This window comes from Brassica oleracea, chromosome C2 (genome assembly GCF_000695525.1).
Source record: "Brassica oleracea var. oleracea cultivar TO1000 chromosome C2, BOL, whole genome shotgun sequence".
Taxonomy (NCBI): Eukaryota; Viridiplantae; Streptophyta; class Magnoliopsida; order Brassicales; family Brassicaceae; genus Brassica; species Brassica oleracea.
In genome coordinates, this window is record NC_027749.1 from 5,975,552 (window position 1) to 5,990,920 (window position 15,369).

Below are 15,369 nucleotides of genomic sequence, written 5' to 3' on the forward strand. Positions count from 1 at the left end.
AAGATTTTCTTAAAAAAATTTAATTTAATTTAAGATTATGATTGTGATAAAAAAAAAGAGTCAGCAATCTTGACAACGGTTGTGGTGCTTTCCCTCACCGTGTACACCTTCTGGGCTGCTAAGAGAGGATATGACTTCAATTTCCTCGGACCATTCTTGTTCGGTGCTCTCATCGTGCTCATTGTCTTTGCCATGATACAAGTAACGCCACTTATTCTGAACTCTATGCCATAGGAATTACAGAGAGTGAGAGAGTTTCAGGCTTAGCTAGTGAAATATAGTAGCGTTTTGGTTGTATTTTCAGTTACAAGTAAGAAACTTGCACCTCGCGCATTATACTATTGAATGTGGTACCATTCTTTCTAGGCTAAGAAGTTAGAAACCATACATCAACAATATGATGAGCATCAACAATTGAAAGCTGATTTGGTTGAGAATATATGGAAAAAAATTGGGACAAATAAAGATTTCAATTAATCGATTTTTTCTCTTTTATGTTTTTCTTTCATGTTTGTTTAAAAAAATTAATTATAAATTTGTATTTGTATTTTTAATATGTTTTTATGTCATAGTTGTTTAAATTGTATGAAATCCAATAATTTATAAGTTTTGTAAAATTTAAATTTAATAATTCACTTTCTAAAAAAAAAAATTAAAAACCTCAAAGGGGTTTTCCCATTAGACCTTCACAAAACTAATTATATTAACAAGGGTTCTTAACTTCATAAAGTATACACTTGATAATTAAACTAATGGTTAGAACCACCAATCGGCTCTAACCATTGGACATGTTTTAAGAGAACCGATGTCGTGGAACTAGGTCTTGCTTTGCACCGAGTATAAAACAGAGATATAAATCCAATGGGTGAGAAGAAAGTGATAGAGGAGAAAGAAGAAGCGATGAAGAGCAAGACCTCTCTTGTTTTCGCCGTTAATGGAGAAAGATTCGAGCTCGACCTCTCTTCCATTGATCCTTCAACCACACTCGTAGATTTCTTACGAAACAAAACTCTTTTCAAGAGCGTCAAGCTCGGCTGTGGCGAAGGTAAGAGTTATCTCTCTTTCTTCATTTCCTTTCAACTATTGTTTTGTAATAACAAGGAACTCCTCAACAAGAGAAAAAAGAACCAACAAAACCTAAGGAAATCTGATAAAATCTGCAGTTTATGTAGGCATGACCGGCCTTGAGATTTAGGGGACTGTAGACGGTTTTTAAAAAATTTCAGCAAAATTTTTTTTTGGTAAATTTGGAGGCAAGTCTTAACACTTTACATACTAAAGTTGTTACTAACTTACTATGATGTATAGTTCAGATTCAGATCAGGTAAAATATGTAAGCAATTTTTGTAAACGAAAAGAATAGTAAAAGCTTTTTTTTATTTTGAGAAAAGATTAGTAAAAGTTTGATTAGTCTTAAAGGTTCTTTTAATGAAAAAAAAACACTAGTACACAAATGATGGTGAACCATTTTCCATGTAATTTAATGTAGTTGGTATCGTTATCTTTCGTCATTACCCTAAGTAACCGCACTACGTTAGCCCATACGCCATGACACGGCGGCCATGTAAAATATCTTAGACCATCATTAATCCCGGTCTTTTAACTGCGTTTTTTAGCTTCTGGTAAGAAACGATTCTTAACTTTTTTTAGATTTTAACTAAAAAAACTAAGAACCATCTCTTAAATAAGAGATATAAGAGCAACCACATCCCTGGAACATTTATGCAAGTCCTAAGATTTTTTTATTAATATTTGTAGGTTAGGACTTTCTTGTGGGACTTTTATGAAATTTGTGATTATTGGTAGGACTTTAGGTTGGTCCTTAGGTTAATTATTTTATTTTAAATAAGCAGAATTATAAAATATAAGAAAAATCATATAAGTAGTTTAAAATTGGATAACTAATAAGAAAAACAAATTTATTTATTTAATAGAAAATTAGAAACATTTTATTACATTCCCTTTATTAAAAAAAAGACTTACCTAAAAGCAAACACACATTTTATTCATTTAAAAGAAATTAAAATATTACATATTATTATTTTGAAAATGTGTGAATTTATCCTATATATGTTCAATCAAATCATTTACAAAATATTACACAAGTCATTAAAAAATATTGCACAAGTCATTAGATCACTATGTTCGCGAATCAATTAAAACAGATCACCACACCTAAGAAAACTAACACAGTGATCAGTAGGCCAACAAATAGTTCAAAACCAATGAGGTAACTTGATCTCTTCTTTCCTAACTCACAGACAAGGTTCTCAAGCCTAACCAATTTCTGCTCAGTCTCAAAGTCACTAAACAAGGTTAGATTATCTACCTTTTCATTGAGTTGAAGTACATGTCTATCACTTGCTTTTCTTAGATTTTAACTAAAAAAGCTAAGAACCGTCTCTTAAATAAGAGATATAAAAGCCGTCTCTTAGCCGAATAATGTAAAAAAACAAAAACAAAAAAGTGTCAGATTATGAGTTAAGAACCCCGGCTAAAAGACCGGAGTTAAGAGTATGATTATCTGGGATCCTTAGCGAGGTTCTTAGTGTGTGGGTTTCCACAAAACTCTTAAGGATCAGTTACAAAAACTACTAATTAAGAACCGATTTTAATGAGTTTCTTACACTGTTCACGGATCCCACTGACTCGTGGCGGTCCGCGATTTGTTTGATTTTTAACTTTTTTTTTTGTAGAAAAAAAAATCTAAGAAACCCAAATGGATTTCTTAGTGATAAAGATGACCTAATCATGTCCTTACATCTAAACATATCTAATAGACTAATACTATATAAATATAAAATATATGCGATGAATCTTATTGTGCGCTCTCCTTGTATACATCACACAGGAATACTAAAAAAGACTGTCAGTCACACATATCAAAAGGCAAATTCAGGTTTAAGAGAATCGATGTCGTGAAACTAGGTCTTGCTTTGCACCTAGTATAAAACAGAGATATAAATCCAACGGGGGAGAAGAAAGTGATAGAGGAGATAGAAGAAGCTATGAAGAGCGAGACCTCTCTTGTTTTCGCCGTTAATGGAGAAAGATTTGAGATCGACCTCTCTTCCATTGACCCTTCTACCACGCTTATTGATTTCTTGCGTAACAAAACTCCTTTCAAGAGCGTCAAGCTCGGCTGTGGCGAAGGTAAGAGTTATCTCTCTTTCTTCTTTTCCTTTCAACTATTGTTTTGTAATAACAAGGAACTCCTCAACAAGAAAAAAGAACCAACAAAACCGAAGGAAATCTGATAAAATTTGCAGTCTATGTAGGAAGCTTTAGCTCTTATGAATGTTTTTGTGCCTTGCCTACGACTCTATATGTCATCAGTGTTATATACGTGCATAATTTAATATATGTGAGAATAGTTTTCTCTCCAAACTAAAAACACCGCCGACAGAATAGTTTTTTTTCACCCACCTCTCTCAAAATCTCAGATCTTGAAGCAACCGGAGCCGTGTGTTCCCTTCGTTATTTTGTCATATTTCGATTCACTGGAATTCTCATTTCTAAATTTATTATTAAAAATATTAATTAAAGATAATTTAATATATGTGTAGAAAGTCTAAAAAATAGCATAGACTCTCACATCCTTTTTCTTTTCAAAAGAAAAATATTTTTACTGATAAAAGATTTATTGGAAGATTTCATCAATGATAATGTTTTTTATATGTGCTTTTGTCCAGGATTTGACTGATTATTTTCCTAAAGTCATGATTAGATTAGGACTATGATTTCTTTTTGTCTTTTTGTGTTAAAAAGGTATTCAAAGTTCAGAGGACCGACTAACTTTGATTAAGAGCAAGACTGGTCTTCTTTTTAACAACATAAACACAGCTTTTGCGGTTGGTAGCATTTATTGACATTTTACAACAATGGCTCAAACTGCTCTAAACTGATTCAAACCTTTCTAAACTTTTTAATTCAAAAGTTGGTTCCAACTAGCGTTTACGGTTGCGGGAAGGTAATTTTTTTTCTTTTTATAAAAACAATATAAATACAAAAATAAAAAAAATAAAAAATTTATATTCTATTTTCTATAATTTTTAAAAAATTAAAAATATAATTTTTATATTTATTATAATATTATGATGTTTGATATTTTTATAATTGTATAAAATGTAACTATTTTTAATTTATTATTTAAACGATATTACGCCAAAACCAGACAGATGAACGACTCTTGTAAATCCGCACATATAGAATCCATTCTTGTCTCCCTTTAACGCACAGCCGTAGATCCTTCTCAAATACACCATCGACTCTACATGCGGACATCCTCAGTATACTTTGGGTAGTTGAAAGCATGAGCCATCTTCATCATGATCAGGTCATCTTTGAGTTCTCTTCTGAGAATCTTCACAATGCCCTCAAATATCCAGACTCCTTCCCCTATCTATGTGACTTCTTCTCCCAGCTACAGAGCTTGCTTCAAGGTCAAGTCTCATGGTGCTTGCGCTTTGCCCCTCCCTCAGAAAACTCTGTTGCCTCTACCATTGCAAACAGTGTAGTTTGTGATCTCAGGCTACAGTCATATGTGGCCTCGCAAGGACCTTCTTGGCTCTCGTCACTTATAGACAAAGAAGCTACTCCATGACCTTCTCCCCGTCCCCCCCCACCCCCCTACCTTGGTGTCATCCTCTTTGGATTGCTGTCATCTACTTGTTGTGTTTCAGTTCTTTATCCTTCCTTTCTCTATTCCTTTTAGTCTTTATTATTTTTGCACTATCTTCTTTTTAAGTTCATGTAACGGTCTGTAGTACTCCGAACCACATAGTTCCTTTTGAAAGTTTATTGAATTCAGTGTTAAAAAAAAGTTAACATTTTTAGGTCTATATTTTTTTTTATAAAAAAAGTCGTAGAAGTAGTTTTTGCAAAGTGGAAACTGCAAACGTCAATTTTTCTGTTTATTAAACAAGGAGATTTTGTTTTACATGTCGAATTAAATAATCCGTTAGCTAATTAGTATAAGAGATATGTATGGAAAGGATCTAATTGTAATTACTATAGTATTAGGGCTTCTGTATACCGTATATATATTCCTGTACTATACTCATAATAAGATATAACATTACATCTCTATATATCAGAGCAGTGCGATACCTAAAAACCTAAATTTTTTCTTTTTTTTTGGCCGCCACAAAAGTTTCAAAACTTCTTCCTCACGACAATTATGTCGACTTCTCCGGCCTCGCCTGCTGAGACTATCATTGTCTCCGATGCCCCTGTTCTTCTTAATGTGAACATGGCAAACGTAACAAAGCTCACCACCTCCAACTATATTATGTGGAGTCGTCAGGTGCATGCTTTGCTCGACGGATACGATCTAGCCGGTTATCTCGACGGATCGATCATCGTCCCTTCCCCCACTGCAATGGTTGAAGGCGTGGTCACGACCAACACTGCCTATACACTCTGGAAACGCCAGGATAAACTGTTATACAGTGCTCTCCTTGGTGCCATCTCCAACACAATTCAACCGCTACTCTCTAAAGCAACAACGGCGGCTGAGATCTGGGAGGCTCAAAATCGATTGATGAGTATATTCAGGGCCTCACTACCAGATTTGATCAACTTGCTCTTCTTGGTAAGACCCTTGATCTTGAGGATCAACTCGAAGCGATTCTTGCTGGCCTTCCGGAAGAGTACAAGACTGTCGCTGATCAACTTGAAGGACGCGACACTTCCCCATCCATCACCGATGTTCATGAGAAGCTGATCAACTACGAAGCTAAGCTACAACTCTCTGCAGCTGATGTCACCACTACACCACCCGTTACTGCAAATACGGTGGCGTATCGCGGTCCCAACCGCAACAACAACAAAGGCTACAATCAGAAGAGTAACTACCGAGGACATCAGTCATCATCACCGCAGCCTCAGTACTCTCCTCGTCCACAGAAACATACACCACGACCGTATCAGGGTCGTTGTCAAATTTGTGGGATCCATGGCCATAGTCGAGGACGTGCTATGTTCTCCAGCAGCAGAGCAGTGGTTACTACCCTCAGCAGCGTCCTTATGCTCCTTGGCAAGTTCGCGCTAACATGGTGGTCGCACCAACATATGATCCTAACAGCTGGCTTCTTGATAGTGGTGCCACACACCACATCACTTCCGATCTCAACAACCTCGCGTTGCATCAACCTTACATGGGTGGTGAAGATGTTCAGATTGCAGACAGGTCTGGCCTACAGATTGCCAACACGGGTTCCACTTTTCTCTCTACACCTTCTCGATCTCTGGCATTAAAAGATGTTCTTTATGTCCCTGATATAAAGAAAAATTTGATATCAGTTTATCGAATGTGTAACTCTAATCAAGTTTCGGTGGAATTCTTTCCTGCTCATTTTCCCGTGAAGGATCTCAAAACGGGGGTCAAGTTGCTTCAAGGCAGGAGTAAAAATGAGTGGTACGAGTGGCCGATCGTACGAGTGGCTGATCAACCTTCAAACACCATCAACCCATTTTGCTTCTCCTTCATCAAAACCTACCCTCTCTTCTTGGCATTCCAGACTTGGCCATCCATCTATTTCAATTCTTAAATCTGTTGTTTCTCAATTTTCTTTACCCTTGTCTCAGTCTGTTCAAAAACATTTTTCTTGTTCAGATTGCTTTATCAATAAAACTCATAAACAGCCTTTCCATCAAAACACAATAACCTCAACTCATCCTCTCCAAGTCATTTACTCTGATGTCTGGTCTTCTCCTGTGTTTTCTATTGACAACTGCAAGTATTATTTGGTATTGGTTGATCACCATACTCACTATACATGGTTGTATCCATTAAAGCGAAAATCAGATGTTAAAGAGGTCTTCATTAAGTTCAAGGCGTTTGTAGAGAACCGATTCAAACACAAAATTGGAACTCTCTTCTCAGATAATGGTGGGGAATTTATTGCCTTATGATCATTCCTCTCTCAGCATGGCATCACGCATCTTACCTCGCCGCCACACATGCCTGAGCATAATGGAATCTCTGAAAGGAAGCATAGGCATGTTGTTGAAACCGATATCACCTTACTTGGTCAAGCGTCTCTTCCTCAAGATTACTGGACTTACGCTTTCACCACTGCGGTTTACTTGATAAATCGTATGCTAACACCGGTCATCAACAATGAGTCGCCATACCTCAAGCTTTTTGGTTCCCAACCAAACTATCTCAAGCTGCGCGTCTTTGGCTGCGCTTGTTATCCTTGGCTACGGCCTTATGCAGCTCATAAACTTGACATGCGGTCTGCCTTATGCATCTTCCTTGGGTATTCTCTCTCGCAAAGTGCGTACCTGTGTTTGGATCAGACTACTGGTCGTGTCTATACCTCAAGGCACGTAACTTTCGATGAGAATCACTTCCCGTATAAGAATGTTACTGCAACTTCTTCCACATCTGATGATCAACCAGTTGCCACACCTTACTTCAACCAGGCTACTCCGGTTCCCACTCGTAAAATCGTACACACTCTGCCCCCGTTTCGAGGTCCTCACCAGTCGCCTGCAGCTACAGCAACTCCAGCACCGACAACAACTCCTACTTCGGTTCCTCCTGCTACTACAACAACTCCGATTGTCTTAGCGCCAACTCAGCCACACCAACCACTCCAAAACCAACTCCCGGTTCCATCTCCACCTCAACCTGTCTCTCCTATACAACCCGCACCTTCTACATCACAAGTACAGCCCCAACAACTCCCACCAAACAATCATCCCATGAGAACTAGAGGCAAAAACAACATTACAAAACCTACCCAGAAATTCTCCCTCACCTCTATCAAAACCAAACCTACATTGACCAAAACAAAACCCTCAATACCCAAAACCGTGGCTGGGGCATTAAAGGATCCAAAGTGGAGAGCTGCAATGATTGAAGAGATCAATGCTCAAATCCGTAACGGAACTCATGAGCTTGTTCCTCCACGTCTTCATCAAAACATTGTTGGGTGCAAATGGATTTTTACAATAAAATACTTACCTGATGGTTCCATTGACAAGTATAAAGCGAGATTGGTGGCTCGTGGTTTTCATCAGCAACAAGGCAAGGACTTCACTGATACATTCAGTCCAGTGATCAAGTCTACTACGGTTCGATCTGTCCTTCACCTTGCGGTAAACAACGACTGGAGCATACGTCAAGTGGATGTTAACAATGCATTCTTACAAGGGCGTCTGAGTGATGAGGTTTATGTTACACAACCGCCGGGCTTTGTTGATCAAGATCGCCCCAACTACGTGTGTCGTCTCAAAAAGGCTCTCTATGGTCTCCGTCAGGCTCCAAGGGCATGGTACTTAGAACTACAGAACTACCTTCTCACTCTTGGCTTTGTGAACTTGGTTGCAGATACCTCGTTGTTCATCAAACGCACTGGGTCTCTGGTGGTATATGTTTTTGTTTACGTGGACGACATGCTCATTACTGGGAACAACAGGTCTGAAATTGCTGCACTTATCGCCACCCTGAACTCACGATTCTCTCTGAAAGATCTTGGTGAAGCTAAATATTTTCTCGGGATTGAGCTCTTTCGCACTGCCACTGGTTTGCATCTTCGACAACAAAAATACATCTCTGATCCTCTTCAGAAAACCAACATGTCAACTGCAAAACAAGTCTCCACGCCTATGTCTCCTACACCGAAGTTGTCGCTGAAGTCTGGAACCTGTTTGAAAAATCCAAGCGAATATCGAGCCACTATTGGCAGTCTCCAATATCTCTCCTTCAGCCGACCAGATATTGCCTATGCTGTGAACAAGCTGTCGCAATACATGCACTGTCCGACAGACTTACATTGGAGTGCCGCCAAACTTATTCTTCGGTATCTTGCGGGGTCTCTCTCGCATGGTATACATATCCGCCGAGGAACGCCTCTTGCTTTACACGGGTTCTCAGATGCCGATTGGGCCGGTGATGTAGATGACTTCGTTTCAACTAATGCATATGTCATATATCTTGGGGGCAGTCCCATTTCTTGGTCATCAAGGAAGCAGAAAGGGGTAGCTAGATCCTCAACCGAAGCAGAGTACAGAGCCGTTGCAAATACGGCGTCAGAGATAATATGGATTGCGTCTTTACTTACTGAGCTTGGTGTCCAGCTACCTGCAGCACCGGTGATCTAAACATTGGAGCTACTCACCTGTCCGCCAATCCTATCTTTCACTCGCGCATGAAACACCTAGCTCTCGATTTCCACTTCATCCGTAACAATGTTCAAGCTGGAACGTTTCGTGTCTCACATGTTTCAACTCGTGATCAATTGGCAGATCCTCTTACCAAAACGCTACCGAAGCCAAGGTTTCAAGAACTACTTTCCAAGCTCGGAGTTACTTCAGTACCTCCTACTTGAGGGAGCGTATAAGAGATATGTATGGAAAGGATCTAATTGTAATTACTATAGTATTAGGGCTTCTGTATACCGTATATATATTCAAGTACTATACTCATAATAAGATATAACATTACATCTCTATAATTAGTTCGTGTGTGAATTCATATGCATGGATAAAAAAATCATTGGAATATATACCTGTATAATCTGTATTCGTTTATAATGAAAGATTAAAAGTTGACATTGAATAGCAGTAAGCTTAGAACTTGTGGTCATGGTCTACATATATTAAATCCCATAAAATATGAATATTTAATTGAAAATATAAAGTTAACGGTGATATGTGTTCTGAATTACGCTCACTTTAATTCCATGGTTTTGAAGTTAACAATAAGTCCTTAAAGTTTTTGTTTCTAATTAGAAAAGACTACATTATAACTTGTAAGGCAAGCAATCGATCCGAGACCTAGAATCTCTTTCAGGTCTCTTTGCGTTTGTCTTTCTTGTGTTCTAAGTAATGTACATTCTCTGTACTTAGGTGGTTGCGGCGCTTGCGTTGTTCTTCTTTCAAAGTACGATCCCCTCCTAGAAAAAGTCGATGACTTCACAGTCAGCTCGTGTCTCACGCTCCTCTGCAGCATAGACGGCTGTTCCATCACAACCTCAGAAGGCCTCGGCAACAGCAGAGCCGGGTTCCACGCGGTCCATGAGCGTATCGCCGGTTTTCACGCCACGCAATGCGGTTTCTGCACGCCCGGTATGAGCGTCTCCATGTTCTCCGCTCTCTTGAACGCCGACAAGACCCATCCTCCTCGCGCCGGCGTCTCAAACCTCACGGCTGCTGAAGCAGAGAAGGCTGTCTCGGGGAACCTATGCAGATGCACTGGATACAGACCGCTAGTGGACGCTTGCAAGAGTTTCTCAGCTGATGTGGATATCGAAGATCTTGGATTCAATACCTTTTGCAAGAAGGGGTTGCCTTGTTATGACCATGCCTCTCAGGTCTGTACGTTTCCTGAGTTCTTGAAGAAGGAACTCAAGAGTCTTGATGATGATCCAAGAAAGTACAGATGGTCAAGCCCTGTTAGTATCTCTGAGCTTCAGAGTTTATTAGGGCTTGAAAATGGAGTGTCTGTTAAGTTAGTTGCTGGTAACACAAGCACCGGTTATTACAAAGAAGAGAAAGACAAGAAGTATGACAGGTTTGTCGATATAAGACGGATCCCTGAGCTCACTGCTGTAAGAAGAGACGAGAAAGGAGTTGAGCTAGGAGCTGCTATCAGTATCTCAAAAGTTATAGAGGTTCTAAGAGAGAAAGAAAGTGTTCTCATCTTCGCGAAAATCGCTGCTCACATGGAGAAGATTGCAAGCAGATTCGTGAGGAACACGGGAACGATAGGTGGAAACATCATCATGGCGCAGAGGAAACACTTCCCTTCAGATCTCACAACCATCCTGGTCGCCGCTCGAGCCACCGTGAAGATCATGAGTTCCGGCTCAGGTGTTCAAGAACAGTACACACTTGAAGAGTTTCTTCACCGTCCTCCTCTTGAAGCCAAATCTGTTCTCTTAAGCCTTACGATACCTTTTTGGCGCCCCGTGAAGAACAGTTCCACTCACAGAGCCGATCCTGAGCATAGCCAGATGAAACATTCGCGTATGGATACTCATTTGCTATTTGAAACATACAGAGCAGCGCCACGCCCTCTAGGAAACGCATTGGCGTTTCTGAATGCAGCTTTCTCAGCTGAAGTGTCTTTGAATGAAGCAGGTGATGGTGTTGTAGTGAATGATTGTTTGTTAGCTTTTGGTGCTTATGGGACCAAACACGCCATTAGGGCGAAGAAAGTCGAAGACTTCCTTGCGGGTAAAGTTATCTCTGATGAAGTATTGCTGGAAGCTATTAGCTTACTTAAAGATGAGATAGTACCTGATAAGGGTACTTCAAACCCTGGTTATAGATCAAGCTTGGCTGTTACATTCCTCTTTGAGTTCTTTGGATCTTTAACTACAAACAGTTGGCTCAACGGAGGATGCAAAGAGCCTTTGAAACCTGTAGCTATGTTGTCATCTGCACAACAGATAGTTGAGAATCAAGAATATAGTCCGGTCGGTAAAGGCATTGAAAAGACTGGAGCTAAGCTCCAAGCATCTGGTGAGTTCTATATATATAATACTCTTTAATCATTTGCCTTGTGAAACAAGCTAACGTTGATTCTCTGCTTTTACAGGTGAGGCTGTTTATGTAGACGACATTCCTTCACCTGAAAACTGTCTGTACGGTGAATTTATATACAGTACAATGCCTCTGGCGAGGATCAAGAGTATAGGGTTCAAGGAGAACAGAGTTCCAGAGGGAGTTCTTGGCATTATAACTTACAAAGATATACCCAAAAGTGGGAAAAATGTTGGTGCTAAAGGCTTCTTTGCCTCGGATCTTTTGTTTGCTGAAGAAGTCACCCATTGTGCCGGTCAGATTATCGCCTTTTTGGTAAGTCTGTTGTAGAATTACGTTTTCATATGAACTATGCAGTTATGTAGAGTATAAACTTAGATTCAAGTTGTTGTATGTGTAGGTTGCAGAGAGTCAAAAGATTGCAGATATTGCAACAAAGCTTGTTGTGATTGATTACGACACTGAGGGTTTAGAAGAGCCTATACTGTCTGTAGAAGACGCTGTAAAGAAGTCTAGTCTTTTCGAGATACCTCCGTTTCTGCGTGGTAAACCAGTTGGTGATATCAACAAGGGAATGTCTGAAGCTGAACATAAGATTCTTGGATCAAAGGTTGGTTCCTTTTCACAGACAAATATGTCTCTCAAGCCCTAACTCTTGTCTAAGCCTCATGTTCATCTTATTATGTAGATAAGTTTTGGGTCACAGTACTTCTTCTATATGGAGACACAAACGGCTCTTGCAGTGCCTGATGAAGACAACTGTATGCTGGTTTATAGCTCCACTCAAGCTCCTGAGTTTGTACAAAGAACCATAGCTGGGTGTCTTGGAGTTCCTGAGCATAATGTCCGTGTGATCACTCGACGTGTAGGAGGTGGCTTTGGTGGGAAAGTCATGAAAGCAACGCAGGTGAGTTCCTATTTTGAGTACTAGGCCTGGCATTTTTACCCCAAACCAAAATCTGAATCTTAACCCGAACCGAAAAAAAGAAATCCGATCCAAACCATTATACAAAATATCGGAATTACGATGTGAATAGTTATTTATGTTAATATTTTTATATGTGTTAGGGTAATTTAGATGTTTTAGAGATTTTGTGATTTTTTATTTGCTATTTTGAATACTTATTAATTAGTTTAATTAGATTTTTGTATAATTTTATATTTGGGCAATTTTTTAATTTTATTTTTATCAAATATTTTTGGGCGATTTCATTGGTTATAGCCCAATCCGAACTGCTCTTGGAAGGATCCAGACCAAACACCGAACGCCCAACACCTATTGAGTACTCTCTGGTGTACTTGAGTATGTGATGTGTTTTAACATTTTTCTTCATGTTTTAGGTTGCTGCAGCTTGTGCACTTGGAGCATCCATAATGCAATGTCCAGTGAGGACATACGTGAACAGGAAAACCGATATGATAACTACTGGAGGAAGACATCCAATGAAGATTACATACAGTGTTGGATTCAAATCAAATGGGAAGATCACTGCTTTGGACTTAGAGATTCTACTCGATGCAGGGCTAAGCGAAGATTTAAGCCCATTTATGCCATCAGGGATCCAAGGAGCAATTATGAAGTATGATTGGGGTGCTCTCTCTTTTGATGTGAAAGTATGCAAAACAAACACTGTGAGCAGAACTTCAGTTAGAGCTCCTGGAGATGTACAAGGATCTTATATAGCTGAAGCCATCATTGAGAAAGTAGCTTCATATCTTTCCATTGATGTTGATGTGATCAGGAAGGTTAATCTCCATACATACGAGAGCTTAAGGCTGTTTCATAGTAACAAAGCTGGTGAACCCACAGAGTATACTCTACCACTTCTTTGGGACAAACTAGCTGAGTTCTCAGGGTTTAACCAGAGGGTAAAGGTGGTTGAGGAGTTCAATGCGTTGAACAGATGGAGAAAGAGAGGGATCTCGCGTGTGCCTGCGGTTTATGGAGTGTCTATGAGGTTCACACCAGGAAGAGTAAGCGTGTTGAGGGATGGGTCAATAGTTGTTGAGGTTCCAGGGATTGAGATAGGACAAGGGCTATGGACAAAGGTGAAACAGATGGTTGCATTTTCACTTGGACTGATCCAGTGCGGTACTACAAGCGATGAGCTTCTAGACAAGATCCGTGTCATCCAAGCAGACACGTTGAGTTTAGTACAAGGCTCGATAACTGGTGGTAGCACAACCTCTGTGGCTAGCAGTGAAGCGGCGAGGATTTGCTGTGATGGCTTAGTGGAAAGGCTTTTACCTGTACATGCTGCTTTGGTGGAGAAAACAGGAGGACCTGTGACTTGGGATAGCCTCATCAGTCAGGTACATACTCTTGAAAGATTCTTTCTTTTGGTGTTCTCTTGTTATTGTGAGTTGATGTTCGGTTTTCTCAAGCCCATGTCCAACTATTTTGTAGCCGATTAGTATGATCTTGTCGAGTTTGGGACTAAAAGATAAGTCTGCATGAATTTGGTTTTAGGCTCCTTCAAAAAAAAATCTCATATTATCGGAGTTGGATATACTTTTATATACTAGACATTATTTGTATAAACTTCTAATGTGAAACTTTAATTGCATTCACAACAGTTGACTAATGAGTGGTCTTGTTCTTGAATTGTCTGGTGTAGGCTTATCAACAATCTATAAACATGTCGGTTAGTAACGTATACACGCCGGATATCTCCACTGGATACTACCTTAACTATGGAGTTGCAGCAAGCGAGGTAAAGCTCCAAACATTGAAGAATAGCTTACTTGCATTTTGTGAAACAATCTCACTTCTTTAAACAGGTTGAAGTAAACATATTGACTGGTGAAACAACGATTCTGCGCACGGATATTATCTATGATTGCGGGAAAAGTCTCAATCCTGCTGTGGATTTAGGACAGGTAATAAAAACCTGGAGACTACTTACTCTTACGTGTGTCTGTGTTCTGTTCTGGTTCTTGGTCTTGATTTGTTGTTTCATGGTAAATTTGCAGATTGAAGGAGCATTTGTTCAAGGACTTGGGTTCTTCATGCTCGAAGAGTACCTAATGAACTCAGACGGTCTCATAGTGACAGACAGTACATGGACTTACAAGATACCAACGGTCGACACAATCCCAAGACAGTTTAATGTTGAGATTCTCAACAGTGGACACCACAAGAACCGCGTTCTTTCATCCAAAGGTGACTTACTGGTTTCTCGTTATGTTTTTACTTAAAAAAGTCTGTCTGAAACTTTTTTTGTTTTGGGTTTTGATACAGCTTCGGGTGAACCACCGTTGCTTTTAGCGGCTTCTGTTCACTGTGCGGTCCGAGCAGCTGTTAAAGAAGCCAAGAAGCAGATTCAGACCTGGAGTAATAATAACGGACAAGGGATTGATCTGAGCTTTGACTTGCCTGTTCCAGCAACAATGCCTGTTGTGAAGGACTTTTGTGGACTTGATGTTGTTGAGAAATACTTGGAATGGAACATTCACCAGAAGAAGAACTTTTGATATCGCTCTGTGTTTTATGTTTTTTTTTTGGTTACAAGTGGTTGCAACTTATTTTGATTGCATAAGAATAATGTTTGGGATTGCGTGTTAAACAGGTTTCTGTAATAAGCTGCATGTAGCATCACAATTATGGTTTTGGTGTTTAGATTCATCACCATGCAACGTTTGCATGTGTATTAAGACAATATTATTCTCATATACAGACATGAGCACAATAATAAAGTATATAATGAATATTAAACTTAATGCAAAGAATAATCAAAATCTTCAAGACAAAGAAAACACAAAGAAGACAAAAGAGGAACTGGAAAAACCAAAGAACTAAGTCTTCGTTCCTTCAAACTAAAACCAAATCAACAAAACTCTGTCTTATCATCTTCATTGCCTATAAAATCA

General features: G+C 39.3%; 1 protein-coding gene across 2 annotated transcripts; it reads left to right on the plus strand.

Moving 5' to 3' along the window:
- Window positions 1–861: 861 nt before the first annotated feature.
- Window positions 862–15,158, plus strand: LOC106326884 (indole-3-acetaldehyde oxidase-like). Of its 2 annotated transcripts, none has more exons than XM_013764835.1 (10): window positions 862–1,045; window positions 9,862–11,478; window positions 11,555–11,814; window positions 11,900–12,109; window positions 12,188–12,406; window positions 12,841–13,812; window positions 14,118–14,213; window positions 14,281–14,379; window positions 14,473–14,662; window positions 14,741–15,158. In XM_013764835.1, exons 1-10 carry the CDS (start codon window positions 862–864, stop codon window positions 14,971–14,973), a joined length of 4,080 nt encoding a protein of 1,359 aa, XP_013620289.1. In that variant the 3' UTR covers window positions 14,974–15,158. The 2 variants fall into 2 exon arrangements, with proteins under 2 accessions (XP_013620289.1, XP_013620290.1); XM_013764836.1 differs by lacking the exon at window positions 862–1,045 and adding an exon at window positions 2,814–3,153.
- The last annotated feature ends 211 nt before the right edge of the window (window positions 15,159–15,369 follow it).

Coding starts and splice junctions, on each gene's coding strand:
- LOC106326884 (XM_013764835.1), top strand. CDS start 862: ATGGGTGAGAAGAAAGTGATAGAGGAGAAAGAAGAAGCGATGAAGAGC. Junction 11,815..11,899: donor GTCAGATTATCGCCTTTTTG/GTAAGTCTGTTG, acceptor TTGTATGTGTAG/GTTGCAGAGAGTCAAAAGAT. Junction 14,663..14,740: donor CCGCGTTCTTTCATCCAAAG/GTGACTTACTGG, acceptor GTTTTGATACAG/CTTCGGGTGAACCACCGTTG.